Genomic DNA, 14,537 nt, shown 5'->3' with positions numbered 1-14,537 from the left:
TGGATCTTGAGTTCTGACCACTTCTAGGGGCTAATGTTCACTCCTGCATAACCTAGACCTGGGGAACATTTTTTGTGCAAAACCTTTTTTGGACAAAAATGCATATTGAGGTCAACCAAAACAGTTCACAGATCTGAGCCGATTTCAGTTGGGGGAGGGAGGAATGTTTTTTTGGGAGGAAAATGTCAGAATTTTTTGTTTTGGAATTTCCCCCAGTTTTCATAGATTCCAAGGCCAAATCTTGGAGAAAAACCTCCTATAAAACCGTGTGAAAATGTGTTAATGCCCCCCACCCCCAGAAATGAAACAAAATATTTCATTTGACCCCCAAATGAATTTTTCCTTTTTTTACTTCTTTGGTTCGGCCACCAAACTGAACAATCAGCTATTCACATGGCTCTAGCATAGCCCTCAGCGTGGGTCATAGCAGAGGGATTCTATCAGGCAGCTGGTAGTCTGCTGCTCTAACCCATATCCATTTCTCTCTCCCATCTCCTCTCTGCCTTTCCCTTTTTTTGACCCCTCTGCTACTGTATTGGGCCACTGTGGCAATTGTCCCTTCCTCTCTCAGATCCCTCTCAATGTCCCCCCTGCCTCTCTATATGCTGATGTGCTAAGAAAAGTGTTGTGGGACTGCAATACCACCCCCCACCCCACCATGGCATTCTGACATTAGAAGGGTATCAGCCAATTACCACGCAGCCATCCACTCCCTTCCCACCACTAGCCTGCTTGCCCCTTTAATGCATTTGCAGTCTGCAGTCCGACTGGCTAAAATGTCATCATTCTTAGGTCCAAGTTTTCTCATGCCTACTGATCCTGCTGCCACTGAAGTCCATGTCAGAATTCCCACTGATTTCAATGGATGTCAGGATAGGACCCAAATGCAAATGAGTGACACCCCACTCACTCATATCAGAGTTGTGGAAGGAGTTCATTGCACTTACAGAGCCAGGCCAGATATATGCCTGGACAAACTAATATGATTCTATCGGGAAGCTTTGCATTCCCCTGGGTAATGTCCTGGGTGGAATATAAAGTGAAAGGTGTATTTTTATTTCCTTTAGAGAAGAAAGTTCATGATCGAAAGCAACTTCAGTGGCAAAAAACACACGTTTGTCACTGACACGGCAAAGACTTGTAAATATATACTGGACCTCTGCTCTGCCCAGCACAAATTTAATGCCCAGATGCATTCCAGGCAGCTTCAGCAAGCTTCGTCTGGTGAGTGTCATAGATACTGTCTGTCACACGGGGAATAGGCAAGGGCAGATTTGGTAAGGAATGGAGGAAACTCAAGGAGAGGAGAGATGCTGGGTGGGTAGGCACTGAGCTGGGAATCAGAAGATCTGGGTTTGCCATTTGGCTCCACCACAAACTTCCCATGGGCCTTGTGCAATCAGTTCATCTCACTCTGACTCAATTGTCCCTCTGTAATGTTTCCTGACCTCACAGGGGTTGGGGGCTGTGAGGTTGAATTAACCTCTGGGAGGTGCTCTGGTGACGTGTGCCATAAAACTAGGTTAGTATGAAATAAGCTTTATTATACTTAGCTGCAGGAACCCTGCTGGGAATTTTAAGGACAACAGATCAGATCTAGCCCTGGGGCAAGCAGAGACATGTTCCATTGCAGTCAATGGCTATTGTGCCTACTTGTGCAAGGGCGGAATTTAGTCCATTAGGAGTTTTTGCCCGAGTGAGGACCAAAAGTGAGGTTTACTTGGTCCTGTCTCAGCTCAGGGGGCTGGACCTGATAACTTCTCAGGTCCCTTCCTGCCTGACGTTTCTATGATGTTATGATTGTTATATAGCACTCTGCATCCACAGCTCTCCCAGTATTCTGAAGAGGTGGGTAAATATAATATATGGGGAAACTGAGACAGAGACGAGAGGGAAATAACTTGGCCAAGGTTTCACATACCTCTATTGATTTCAGTGGAGCTACACTGATTCACAGCTGAGGATCTGGCCCACTGACTTCAATGGAGTTATGCCAATTTCTGCAAGGTGCAGATTTGGCCCTGTGAGTCAGTGGCAGAGCTAGGAACCCTGACTCTCATACGAGTGTACTAGCCATTAGGTCAGACTGCCCCCCTCTCAAGTGGAAGTGTTGCATGCTGGGCAATGAGGTTATATCATGGGCACAGAATGGTTAATATCTTAATCAGTTTATTTTCAAAATTCTTTCATAGGAGACCAAGTTCTTGTTGCACAACTTAATTAACAGGAAATCACTCTGCAGAGGGCCGACCAGAGGATTCAAGGGTCCTGGGCCCCCCGCCGAAATGCCGCTGAAGACCTGGCACTTCGGCGGCGGGTCCCAGGGTGGAAGGACCCCCCCCCCACCGTGGGTCTTTGGGGGACTTCGATGGCAGGTCCCAGAGCGGAAGGACACCCCGCCGCCAAATTGCCGCCAAAGACCCAGAGCAGAAGAAGCTCTGGGGTCCCCGGAGTGAGTGAAGGACCCTGCTCCAGGGGCCCCAAAAAACTCTTGTGGGGGCCCCTGCAGCCCTGTTAGAAAGTAGCAGAAAGGCAGCTTATGTCTAGGTCCCTACAAAATTCACGGCCACGAAAAATGCATCACGGACTGTGAACTCTGGTCTCCCCTGTGAAATTTGGTCTTTTGTGTGCTTTTACCCTATATGATGCAGATTTCATGGGGGGAGAGAGGGAGGAGACCAGTGTTTCTCAAATTGGGGGTCCTGACCCAAAAGAGTGTTGCAGGGGGTCAGAAGGTTATTTTAGGGGTGTTGTGATATTGCCATCCTTACTTCTGCCCAGCCTTCACAGCTGGGTGGCTGGAGAGCAGCGGCTATTGGCAGCACTTTGCCAGTAGCAACACAGAAGTAAGGGTAGCAGTGCCACAACCCCCTTGACAATATCCTTGTGACTCCCCTCCCCCACACACAACTCCTTTTTGCTTCAGGACCCCTACAATTACAACACTGTGAAATTTCAGATCTAAATAGCTGAAATCATGAAATTTATGATTTTTAAAATCCTATGACTCTGAAATTGACCAAAATGGACCCTGAATTTGGTAGGGCCCTACTTATGTCCATGAAACCCCCTTTTATTTCTGATTTAATGCCAGGAAGCTGTGATCTGCAGTATACAAATGAGACCTGAGATTGCACCATCAGGCTTGTTGAGCAGCAATATTCTGTAATGAAAATGATTACATTCAAGAGATGAGGGAGAAAAATTAATTAGGAGGCAGGAAAATTATAATGCAAGCCCTGATTACAAGCATTTCAAATCACAGACTGTTCAGTCTTGTGCAGGCGATTAGCCTGATGGGCTGGGGCAGTGGATCCTGAGTGCAGAGTTATCTTTTCCTTGTGGGTCCTCCTGGATGGATTGGTTCTTTGAAGGCAGGCAGCAGTGACCCTTGTTCAGAATTAGACCCTCTTTGCAACCCAGCGCAGGTCTTTCCCCGGCAAGGCAGAATCCCTTCCACGCGAGTGGCTCGGAGAGCTCTCCTTTTACTGCTGCATGGCTCAGATGCATCCGCCACATTTTCTGCAGATCTTAATGCAGCTCCCCGACTCAGCCATCACTATGGCAACTCTCAGGCTTTGCTGAGAAGATGGACAGATCACCCTTTCAATGCCTCTTAACAAATGCCTCTGATCAAACCCACCGACGAAACGGGCAACCTAGGTGTAATGAAACTAAAAAGAAACATTCCAGAGGGCTACAAAAATGTCTAGTAGGGAGAGGCACTGGAGATCAGGGTCAAACAGGGGAGGGAGTGGGGAATGTGCAACCATATTGATTTCCAGCCCTCCAACTTGCAACCCACATCGTCATGGCAGCAGGGTTTCTGTTGTACTTCTAGGTGCGTCCTTAACTATCAACTGCCCCAAAGTCCACTTTAAGGGGTATTCCAGCCCATTGAGAGGGAACCTGAATAAATTAATATTGACTCCGTCAGCTTTAACTTATACCCAGACTTTCCTTGGGCCTGGAGGCAGGGATGTAAATAGATTAATAGAATTCCCAGGGCAGAAGGGACCACTGGGACCCCATGTAGTGTGACCTCCTGCCTAACACAGGCCAGAGAACTGCCCCACAATAATTCCTAGTACAGAGCTTTTAGGAAAAAACATCCAGTCTTGATTTAATAATTGCCAGTGATGGAGAATCCACTGCAATCCTTGGTAAGTTGTTCCAATGGTTAATTAACCTCACTGTTAAAAATTGACACCTGATTTCCAGTCTGAATTTGCCTAACTTCAGCTTCCAGCCATTGGAGTGTTTCAGATCTTTCTCTGCTAAATTGAAGAGCTCATTATCCAATGGTTGTTCCCCATGTAGATACTTAGACTGTGATCAATTCACCCCTTAACCATCTCTTTATTAAGCTAGAGTTTCTTCAGTCTAGCACTATAATAAGAAATGTTTTCTAATCTTTCAGTCATTCTTATTACTCTTCTCTGACCCTTCTCCAGTGCTGCAGATCCTTTCTTGCAGTCCCCAAATCTGGCTATCAATAAGGAATTGGTGGTTTCACTTAGAGGTGCAAAGCTAGATGTCATTCACTGCCACCAAAATAATCCCTTCTTCACTAGTACAGAGTGTGCAGGGCTGAGGACCTGATCCCTCTCTGATGTCGTGGGAGCACGTCTCCTCAGATACACATGTATTGGGCTGGTGGCCCATGAGACAGGTGAGCATCAGCTGATCATAGCTGCTCCAGACCTCTGCAGACAGAACCTTCCAATTCCATTGACAGATTTTTTAAATGTACATTTCAGAGACGCATGCAGGTTTAATGAGGCTGTGCACTGCATCTTCCTTAGTGGAGACTGAATTTGCAGCAAAGTTCACATGAATGAAAGCCAAATCCAAATGAAAAACACAATACCTCCTGTGATATAATAGAAAATGCTTGAAAACCCTTTCTCGCACTCCAGCCTCTCGATAGTTTAAGGAATATCAGAACAACTATATATAATAGGTTTTTTTTGTATGGCTGGCATGTTGAAAAGGCTTATCAGAAAGCAGTTCTGAACATAAAAGACTGGAAGAAAGTCAGCGGATTTATCTTTTTCTCATTCACCCTTCTCCATCAGAGGACAGCAAGTTTATGGAAATAGTCAAATCAAATTCTGCTTATGCAACTCAGCACGAACATCTTGCCCTGATTCAGAGACTATCCTGCTCAGAAAATGTGCTGTACGGGGCTAACCTGGAGCACATGTCTGCTGGGATGATGAGCAAGTCTTGCGATAACCTCAGCGTGGAAACCAACAATGGGATTGGGGACAAAAGCAATCTAGGCAGGTGAGTTTAAATTGGCCTTTTCCTCTGAATGGGACTAAAAAGCAGATGTTGGTCAACAACTGGGCTTGTGATTATTACCTAAAACCTTTTTCTGACAGCATGTCAGATGCTAGGACCCTGCATGGAGGTTCAGTGTTACTTTTGCTGATTTACTGTGATGTCAGATCGGGAGGGTCCTATTAGCTCCAATCTTGGAGCATATAAAGGTTTGAAAATCTCTGAGCCAGAGGGGACTAAGGGCAGACACAGAAGAGATCGTGTAGTGAGAAACCCTAGAAAGCAGCCAAATTTAGGAGAAAACTTAGCTTTATATTTTATTGTTAACTAAGTTAATAAAGGCAAAGAGATAGATCTCATGTGTGCATACTCTATATGGAGCATGCTGGGAACTCTGCCTGGACTTGTGTGGTTAAAGTTACTTGGCCTTTTCTGTAGTGTCATACAACCTCACTTCACAATATGCTTCCACCAAAGTGCATCCTCTCCCTTCAGATGTTAACTTGTGAGGCATTCCACCTACAGTGACCACCCACCGCCTTGCTTCTGTGCTGTCCTCTTCTCTACCAGCTTGTGCCATGGGCAGGGGACTTATTTGTTTAGCACCAGTTTCCTGCTCTACACCACATGGTCTAGTCATAATAACAGTGTCTCTAGGCTTTGCTGCCATTTGGGCTGAAATTAACTAGTTTGTTTCAGGTCACTGCAGACTTCTTTCAGGTCCCTTTCTTCAGAACTAGCCTGTACCCTTCATTAATATTTGTATTGTGTTCATGCCCAAAGGCCGCACCCATCAGGATAGGTTCTCTATTGGGTTAGGCACTGTACATACACACAGGAAGACAAAGAGCAAACAATCTAACAAGTAATTGTTTGAGTCAGAACTGGTGTCATGTTCGTTTCCAGACACAAAGAGCAACCCATTTACCTTCGGACTGAATGCTATTAATTTTGGATTAAGAAAAACAATGAAGAAAAGAAGGAACAAAAGTGAAGTCTTCAAGAGAAAGCACAGTGTGTGTGTCTCCTCTGTGAGTGGTAGCATTTGGGCTGAATACACAAGGGCAGGGTGTTTAGTCTGAAGAAGAGAAGGCGGAGTGGGGACATACTCTTCAAATATGTAAAATGTTGTTATAAAGAGGAGCGTGATAAATTGTTCTCCTGATCCACTGAGGACAGGACAAGAAGCAATGAGTTTAAATTGCAGCAAGGGAGGTTTAGTTTGGACCTTAGGAAAAACTTCTTAACTGTCAGGTAGTTAAGCTCTGAAACAAAATACCTAGGGAGGTTGTGGAATCTCTGTCATTAGAGGTTTTTAAGAACAGGTCAGAGAAATACTTGTCAGGGATGGTCTAGATAATACTTAGTCCTGCCTCAGTGCTGGGGACTCAGTCCCTTCCTGTCCTTCTATGATTCTATGTTTAAAGGTGCAGTACACAGAAAACAGAATGAGAACATCTCCTTTCATTGACATTACTACATGCGCCAATGTGTGGGTGGTTGCTGTAGCTGCACAGGGCTCCTGAGGCCTTTAAGAGATTTGAATGCCATTTGAAGTGCTATGAAGTAGAACAAAGCCTAGAAGAGAGAGGATCACTTAGAGTCCCCCCATTCCAGGGTAGTAGAGTCCCACTAGACAAGCTGTCCGTATGCTGTTTCAGGCAGTCTTCCATTCTGACTCCAGGTCCAGTACCACTTTCTCAGTGGCTGATAGGGGAACCCAGCCCTGCCGGCAACTATCGGTTCCAGCTCAGGGACCATATGTGTAGCAATCCAGGTCTGCTCAGTCTCAGAACCTGTTGCTGTTTCCCCAGACCCTTTCTACCCCTCCTGTCTATCTCCTTGCCTATCTCTGGGAGCTTCCTCTGCTCCTTTCGCTGGACTCCCCAGTCCAGGGCAGAAACCCAGCGTTTACTCTCCCCTGGATTGTCTCCTTGTCCCTGTCCAGCTCCCTTTCCCGCTAGGGAGTGACTACAGACCTCCTCCCTGCTCTCACTTCCTGGCTTTACACTCCTAGCCCAACTCCTCCCCAAGCTGGGCTTTACCTGCCATTCATGCTTAGCAATTCCTGGTTCCCCTCCAGGTGCAGCGTCCATGGTTAACTATCACAAGGTAGCCATGTTAGTCTGTATCCACAAAAACAACAAGGAGTCTGGTGGCACCTTAAAGACTAACAGATTTATTTGGGCATAAGCTTTCGTGGGTAAAAAACTTGAGAGATGCCCAAATAAATCTGTTAGTCTTTAAGGTGCCACCGGACTCCTTGTTGTTTTCATGGTTAACTGGCTGCTTCGGGCCGACATTAACCTGCTCAGGGCTTGTGTGAGGTGGACACCCCATACAGTCCTTTAATGAGCGGTCAAGTAGTGGATATCAATTGAAAGCTAAAGCCAGCCAGATTAAGCCCAGTCTTCTCTGATAAGGAGATCTAGTGGCCTGAGCCATATGTCCGGAGCCAGGAATTTCTCTGTTCCCATCTTGGTTCTGACCGGCTTTGGAAAGTTTCTTGAAGATGGAGAGTGCTGTTGTCAATTTGTTACATTAATGTAAGTCTCCTTTGTTGCCCCTAGCTCCCACTCTGGATTGTCCCAGTCAGAAGTACACATTAGTTTGAATGAAAAACGACGGAGTTATGACTATCTCTCTCTCCATTCAACTCCAAATACAGCCAGCAGTGAGTATGCTAGTCTGTGACGCACTCGGAGTGCACCAGTGATCTGAAAAGGAAACATAACAACTGGCACCATGGGACTCCAGGTTCATCACGTCTCAGTGATGGCAGATCAGATGTACTAACTTTACAATGTAAAGGATCGTTGTTCTCACGCCCAGGCCTGCAAACTATCCCTGGGCTCAGCGACTCAAGCTGGGTTCTTTATTCCCCCTGCATTGACACTAGTAGTAAGGGCCCAGCAGGCCAAGCTATTCCTCCAGTGATGCCCCATTGTCTTCAGTGAGGTTGCTTAGCTGTATCTAAATACCTGACGTGAAGTGGCACAGGTGTCAGTAAGGGTGGAATTTGGCCTTCCAATGGAAATATAACAACAATTCTGTAGTTGATGCGTGAGGCGGCAGAGAACGCAGCTCCCCCTTCTATGCCTGTGCTGGCACTACAGGAGTAAAAAGCCATAGAAACCGATGTTAGGCACTGAAGTCAGCAGCTGTGACTCTTAGACACGCTGGGGGTGATCTGATGAAGACAAAGATGTCATTTTTACACAGCCCCTTTTCAGAGCAGAGTCGCATTTTCAATGTTCACATTGCAGTAAGTGACATGGTACGACCAGTGACCCCAACCAAAAAGCCATTGCGACGACTGGAGCTGTTTGGATCCCATGACAGCACCTGCCTCCTTAGCCAGCAGGAAGGGCATGGAGATGAAGGCCCTGATTTGAGAAAGTGCTTTGGCATTCCTGCACTCGGCATGGCAATTGATTTAGGAGCCAAAATTTCATTTTCAACAGGGCTAGCAGCCAAAATCCCATTGCCAGTCGATGACACTTTGGCTGCTAAATCTGCTAGGTGTTGCAATGCTGAGTGCAGCAAAAGCTAAATCCCTTTTATGACCCCAGGCCTTAGGCGTAGTGGGATTTGGATGCCTAATTCCCATAAACTCCTTTAAAGATCCCAGCCTGGCCCCTCCCCCTTACTGCTATTTATTCTTTGTATTATCATAGAACCAATCATGGACCAGGCCCCCACCGTGCAAGGCACAGTACATTTCCAGGTGTATTACAGTAGCCTAGGAGCCCCAGTGATGGACTGGGACCCTCTTGTGCTGTACAAACACAGAACAAAAAGAGGGTCCCTGACCGTCTAAATAGAAGTGGTCCCTCCAAGTGAGGGGAAATATGTATAGGTTGAACATTGTGGGGGAAGCTTGCACTGTAGTGCTTACCCGTTCTGTAGCTACATACAGGACGCCAGTCTACAGGGCTCTCCATCTAGCACCTCTCATCTGCAGCATATTCATGTAAAAAAAGGAATAATTATGTTGAAATTAAGAGGAAAGCGTCTTAGCCCTAAACACCTGAATGGTCAAAGAATGTAAGTGTCCTCCCCTTGTCTGCACTTGTCTATTTATTCCAGCTATTTTGTTTCTGCAGCCCCAGGTTCCCCAATCAACCAAAGAGAGAATGCACTGGCTGGATTAGAAAGAGAAATCATTTGTGTCACCTTAAAACGAGATCCTAAAAATGGCTTTGGTGAGTGAGGGGCATGAATGGTATGTTTGTTACCAGAACTGTCCGAGCATGTACATAGGCCTTTAGATTCTTTCTTTCTTTCTTTCTTTCTTTCTTTCTTTCTTTCTTTCTTTCTTTCTTTCAATACAGTTTTTAGACATCTATTTAGAAAAATAAATCTGGCAAACAGGATAAGCTGTTCCCAGACTGAGTATTAGCAGTTACAGAAATGTCATCAATTTGTCTCTATCCAAAGGTATTTGCCGTGTGAAACTGGGCAAGTTAGTAGCTTCCTTGATCTTGCTGATCCCATGTGACTGCCAATGGTTGCATATCACTTTGAGGTCCACTGGTTAAAAATGGCAAAGCATCATTATTAGCCAGTTTTTCATCAGGTTTAACCAACACACAGAAGTTTGTGGTGGCCTTATTGGGTAGGCATTGGGTGTGGAACCAAATAAGCTAGGTTCTGGACAGACATCTGTCACCTAGAAAATGTGATTTTTTTTTTAGGTTTTTTTTGTTTAGCATTTTATGCCAACATATGGCTTGAATGCATGCACTGTGCAGTTATATATGTAGCTTACTTAGCTGCATAGTGACTATGCAACCTTAACTTGGGTATTATCTGACTTTTCAATGCCTGACTGTACAACCTTAATATTTTATTATGTAACACACTGGCAAAGTGTGTGTTGCATCCACTGTTAGTTATTGGCCCGCTAGAGAGTAGCAGCCTACTACTGCAGACAGCTAACACAGTTACTCTTTGAAGTCTTAAGTAACAGAGATCTGTACTGAAAGTTCTGGGTTCAAAACCAGCTGACAACCCATGTGGGGAGTTCTTAGAGTATACAGAATTATTATTTAGAGCTAAGTCCAAAACTAAAGCCTGGATCCAAACAAACTTGAATCTTGTGAAAGGTCTTGTCTGGATCCAGACCAGCACAGTTGTGTGGTCTAGTGGTTAGAGCACTGGCCTGGGACTCAGGAGATCTGGGTTTTAATCCCAGCTGTACCAAGGGGCTGCAATCGCTATCAGGCTGCTGACTGGCTGCTTGCTGGCTCCGGCCGCTTCTTCTGTGGCCCTGCTCCCGCTCCCCATGCTGCTGCCTAGAGGAAGTGAGAGCTGGGTCCAGGAAGCAGCAGTAGTGCTGAGGAAATGGATGGAGCCAGTGGGCCAGCAGTCAGTAATCTGTCCCCATCCTGTGCATGTCCTGGAGGTGCTTCCTCTGGGCTGCTGCTGCCCGGATCCCATTCCCCATGCTGCTGCTTGCTGCGCAGGGGCAGTGAGAGCACGGGGGAAGGATGAACACCTCCAGGGAGGCACAACCCACCTGGACTTTTCCTGCAACCCACTGATGGGTTTGGGAAACACTGGCTTCTATGACTTGGGAGCATGGCTCTTCAGGGCCCTGATTCAGGAAAGCATCCCTATTCAGGAAGGGCACCTAAGCACTTGCCGCTAAAGTCAGTGGGTCATAAGTTTGACTGATAAAGGTGATAGAGTTGATGTAATATACATGGATTTCTGTAAGGCATTTGACTTGGTGCTGCCTGACATTTTGATTAAAACACTAGAACAATATCAAATTAACATGGCAGACATTACGTGGATTAAACACTGGCTAACTGATAGGTCTCAAAATGTAACTGTAAATGGGGAATCATCATCAAATGGGATCCCCAGGGATTGGTTCTTGGCCCTACACTATTTAACATCTTTATCGATGACATAGAAGAAAACATAAAATTGTCACTGATAAAGTTTGCAGATGACACAAAAATTGAGGGAGTGGTGAATATGAAGAGGACAGGCCAATGATACAGAGCAATCTGGATCACTTGGTAAACTGGATGCAAGCAAATACTGTGCGTTTTAACACAGCTAAATGTAAAGGTGTACCGCTAGGGACAACGAATATTGGCCATACTCAAACTAGGCGGGAGGGGGTGGCAGACTCTTTCCTAGGAAGCATTGATTCTGAAAAAGATTTGAGGGTTATGGTGGATAATCAGCTGAACATGAGCTCCCAGCGTGACACTGTGGCCAAAAGGGCTAATGCAATCCTGGGATGCATAAACAGGGGAAACTTGAGTAGGAGAAGAGACATTATTTTACCTCTGTATTTTGCACTGTTGCAACTGCTACTGGAACTGCTGTGTCCAGTGGGGAACAAATATTTAATAATCAGCTCTTCAGTCTAACAGAGAAAGGTCTAACACGAGTCAACAGCTAGAAATTGAAGCTAGACAAATTCAGACTGGAAATAAGGTGTACGTTTTTAACGGTGAGAGTAATTAACCATCGGAACAATGTCCATCACTGACAAATTTTAAATCGAGATTGGATGTTTTTCTAAAAGATCTGCTCTAGGAATGATTTTGGGGCAGTTCTCTGGCCTGTGTTATACAGGTGATCAGACCGGATGATCACAGTGGTTCCTTCTGGCCTTAGAATATATGAATCTATGGAAAAAAAAGTGCATACTTAAAGTTAAATGCAAACTGAATTGCTTCCCGAACCAGGGCCTCGATAAGGCAAAATCAAAGAGCTCCATTCCCCAGAGTATGTAGATAACTTATGGCAATGGAAAAGATACTTTTGTTCTCCTAAGGTTCATTTTTCTAACACCAGCTTTTCCAACTTCTCATGCTATCTCATTTTTGCAGGTTTTGTAATTATTGGAGGAGAAAATGTGGGGAAATTAGACCTCGGAATATTTATCGCATCAGTTATCCCCGGGGGACCTGCAGACAGAGCTGGGCATATCAAACCAGGTCACCGTTCCCAGTTTTTAATTAGAATTCAAATGCTTTCATGGTTTAAAATGGACTGATCTGGACTTATGCCCCCACTCCTGATGTGTTTTGTTTTAATCCTGTTCTTAGGGGGACGACTCATCTCCGTGAATAATGTTAGCCTCGAGGGTGTTTCTTTTAATACCGCAGTTAAAATTATACAGAATTCTCCTGATGACGTGGAACTGATCATCTCTCAACACAAAGGTACAATAGGGTTTGGGAGGTGAATGGTTTTATGGGCCATGGGAGTGGTTGGCTCAGGGCACTGGTAATGGGATATCTTTGGAGGCTTTTGCCTCTTAACTGTAGGTTATAATTCAACCCAGCTCGGTAGTGAGTGCATGTGACCACAAGTAGATACCCTGGACAGCTGTTCAGCAGTCACTGTGAAATGAGCTGATGCTCTAAGGACCTGAGCCAGCACCACAAGAGTCAATGGGAACTTGGCCGTTGACTTCTATGGACTCAGGATTGATCCCACTGTCCAGTTCTTAGTCAGTGGGTGTCCACCTCACAAACCACCCCTCGCAAGTGGCCAAGAAACGAATGTGCCATTGAGACTGGGCTCAAAGAGATGGTTACAAACGGCAGATTAAAACTAACCAGGGCCCAGATGCACCATACTTTGCATTCCTAGAAAACATCAGTGCCCCCATAGATACCTTAAAATTCATTCTCCAGCTCTCTGACTCATCCTCTTTGCCCCTCCTCCATCTAATGGATCTTTCTCTCTCAGCATTCCCATAGGGTCTAGATGTCTCATAGAGTAACTGCTGTATCAGACCTGGATCCCAGCGTCCAGGTACTCAGGAGCTCATATACCAAGGTGAAGGGCACAGTATAAGAGCCTGAATAGAGATGAGGAGAAAGTTCCTCTCTTAATCCACTCTTGGTGCTCCCTCTAGGGCAATATTGAGGCACATTAGAAGGGTACTGTTGTAAAGCTTACACGGTTGCTACCAGCTGTGTACTTTACCTGTTCTGTGGCTATAAGGCGATTCAGTCCCCGGGGCTGTCAGACCAGCAAACAATTCACTCAAAAATGGGGAAAAAACCCAACAACAACAAAATTTTGGACGTTTAAAATCATAAAATCCTAAAGATGTTCTGTTATCTGCATTGGTTAAGAAAAGGTGCTTACGTTCAGAAACTACAGTATTTAATAAATAGTGATTGGTTGTATCAAAAAAGATGATACAGGTAAGAAATGTTTACAGATTGTTAAAGCAGTTGATTATCAATCAAAATAATCAAGACTGAAATGTGATTTCCTTCATAAATCCCATCCACTCTTGCCTCTTTCAGGAGCTAATAAATTTCTTAAAAATTCTTTTTGTGCTAAAAGTTTCCATGCTCCATCTTAGTGCAAGGACAAGGTTTATTCTATTTAAAGTTTCAGCAAAATATTCTCTGAAATTTTTGAGCCCTGCAAGGGTGAAATGAATACACTTGCCCCACATTTTCTAAGCAGAAATCCTTATCTCCACAATGGCTTGTTTTGTAGATCTTGTTGAGATTTCAGGACCAAGCCACTTTTGAAGTTAACTACTCCTCCTGTGCCAATACATAATAATATCTTTCTCTCCACATTTTTGCAGCTGTCAATGTTTGTTTTTGCTCTGTTTTCATAGACATATCTGAAGAAGGACTGAATGCGGAGAAGAATTTGTCAAGAAAAAACAGCACTAGTGGGTCTGAGATCTCTTGTGCAGACAGTGGAAGAAAAAGGATTCAAGACTGTCATACAGCACCTTCCAAAGAACTAGATATAAATACAGATGAACTCGAAAAGGTTCTTTCTTGGAATTTAGCACCAAAATTGAGTCCCAAGATTCCTGTTCTTTCAGTTGACAGCCAGGATATGGAGGTAAGCACAGTTTTGATATTGCTCAGCTGTGACACTACGTCAAATAAAGAATCATAGAAATGTTAGTGGAAGGATCCATCCCCCTGCACAAAGGCAGGAATAAGTAAACCTAGATCATCTTTGACAAGTGTTTTTCTAACTTGTTCTTAATAACCTCCAATGATAGCGATTCCACAACTTCCTCAGGTGACCTATGCCAGTGCTTAGCAAGCCTTATAGTTAGGAAGTTTTCCTAACACCTAACCTCAGTTTTTCTTGCTGCAAACTAAGCTGATTCCTTCTTGTCCTACTATGACGCTTCCCAGGGGTACCCAGAGTTGTGAGGCACCTCGCTACCACTTGCCCTTAGCATGAGGAAGCCCTGTTTTTGCCTGCCATGGGTCAGATCCCTGACT

The 14,537-nt window shown here is 44.9% G+C and overlaps 1 protein-coding gene across 1 annotated transcript in view; it reads left to right on the top strand.

The window, feature by feature from the left end:
- Positions 1-14,537, top strand: part of FRMPD2 (FERM and PDZ domain containing 2) — a 103,179-nt gene that overhangs the window by 27,404 nt on the left and 61,238 nt on the right. Inside the window, exons 15-21 of the mRNA XM_045023661.1 lie at positions 1,068-1,224; positions 5,079-5,289; positions 7,857-7,960; positions 9,393-9,491; positions 12,144-12,251; positions 12,363-12,479; positions 13,907-14,142. Of these exons, the coding sequence (XP_044879596.1) occupies positions 1,068-1,224; positions 5,079-5,289; positions 7,857-7,960; positions 9,393-9,491; positions 12,144-12,251; positions 12,363-12,479; positions 13,907-14,142 (1,032 nt within the window). The remainder of the gene's footprint in view (positions 1-1,067; positions 1,225-5,078; positions 5,290-7,856; positions 7,961-9,392; positions 9,492-12,143; positions 12,252-12,362; positions 12,480-13,906; positions 14,143-14,537) is intronic.

Source organism: Mauremys mutica, chromosome 7, assembly GCF_020497125.1.
Source record: "Mauremys mutica isolate MM-2020 ecotype Southern chromosome 7, ASM2049712v1, whole genome shotgun sequence".
Taxonomy (NCBI): domain Eukaryota; kingdom Metazoa; phylum Chordata; order Testudines; family Geoemydidae; genus Mauremys; species Mauremys mutica.
The sequence above is the reverse complement of the archived record's forward strand: the minus strand, read 5'-3'. Positions and strand labels throughout refer to the sequence as shown.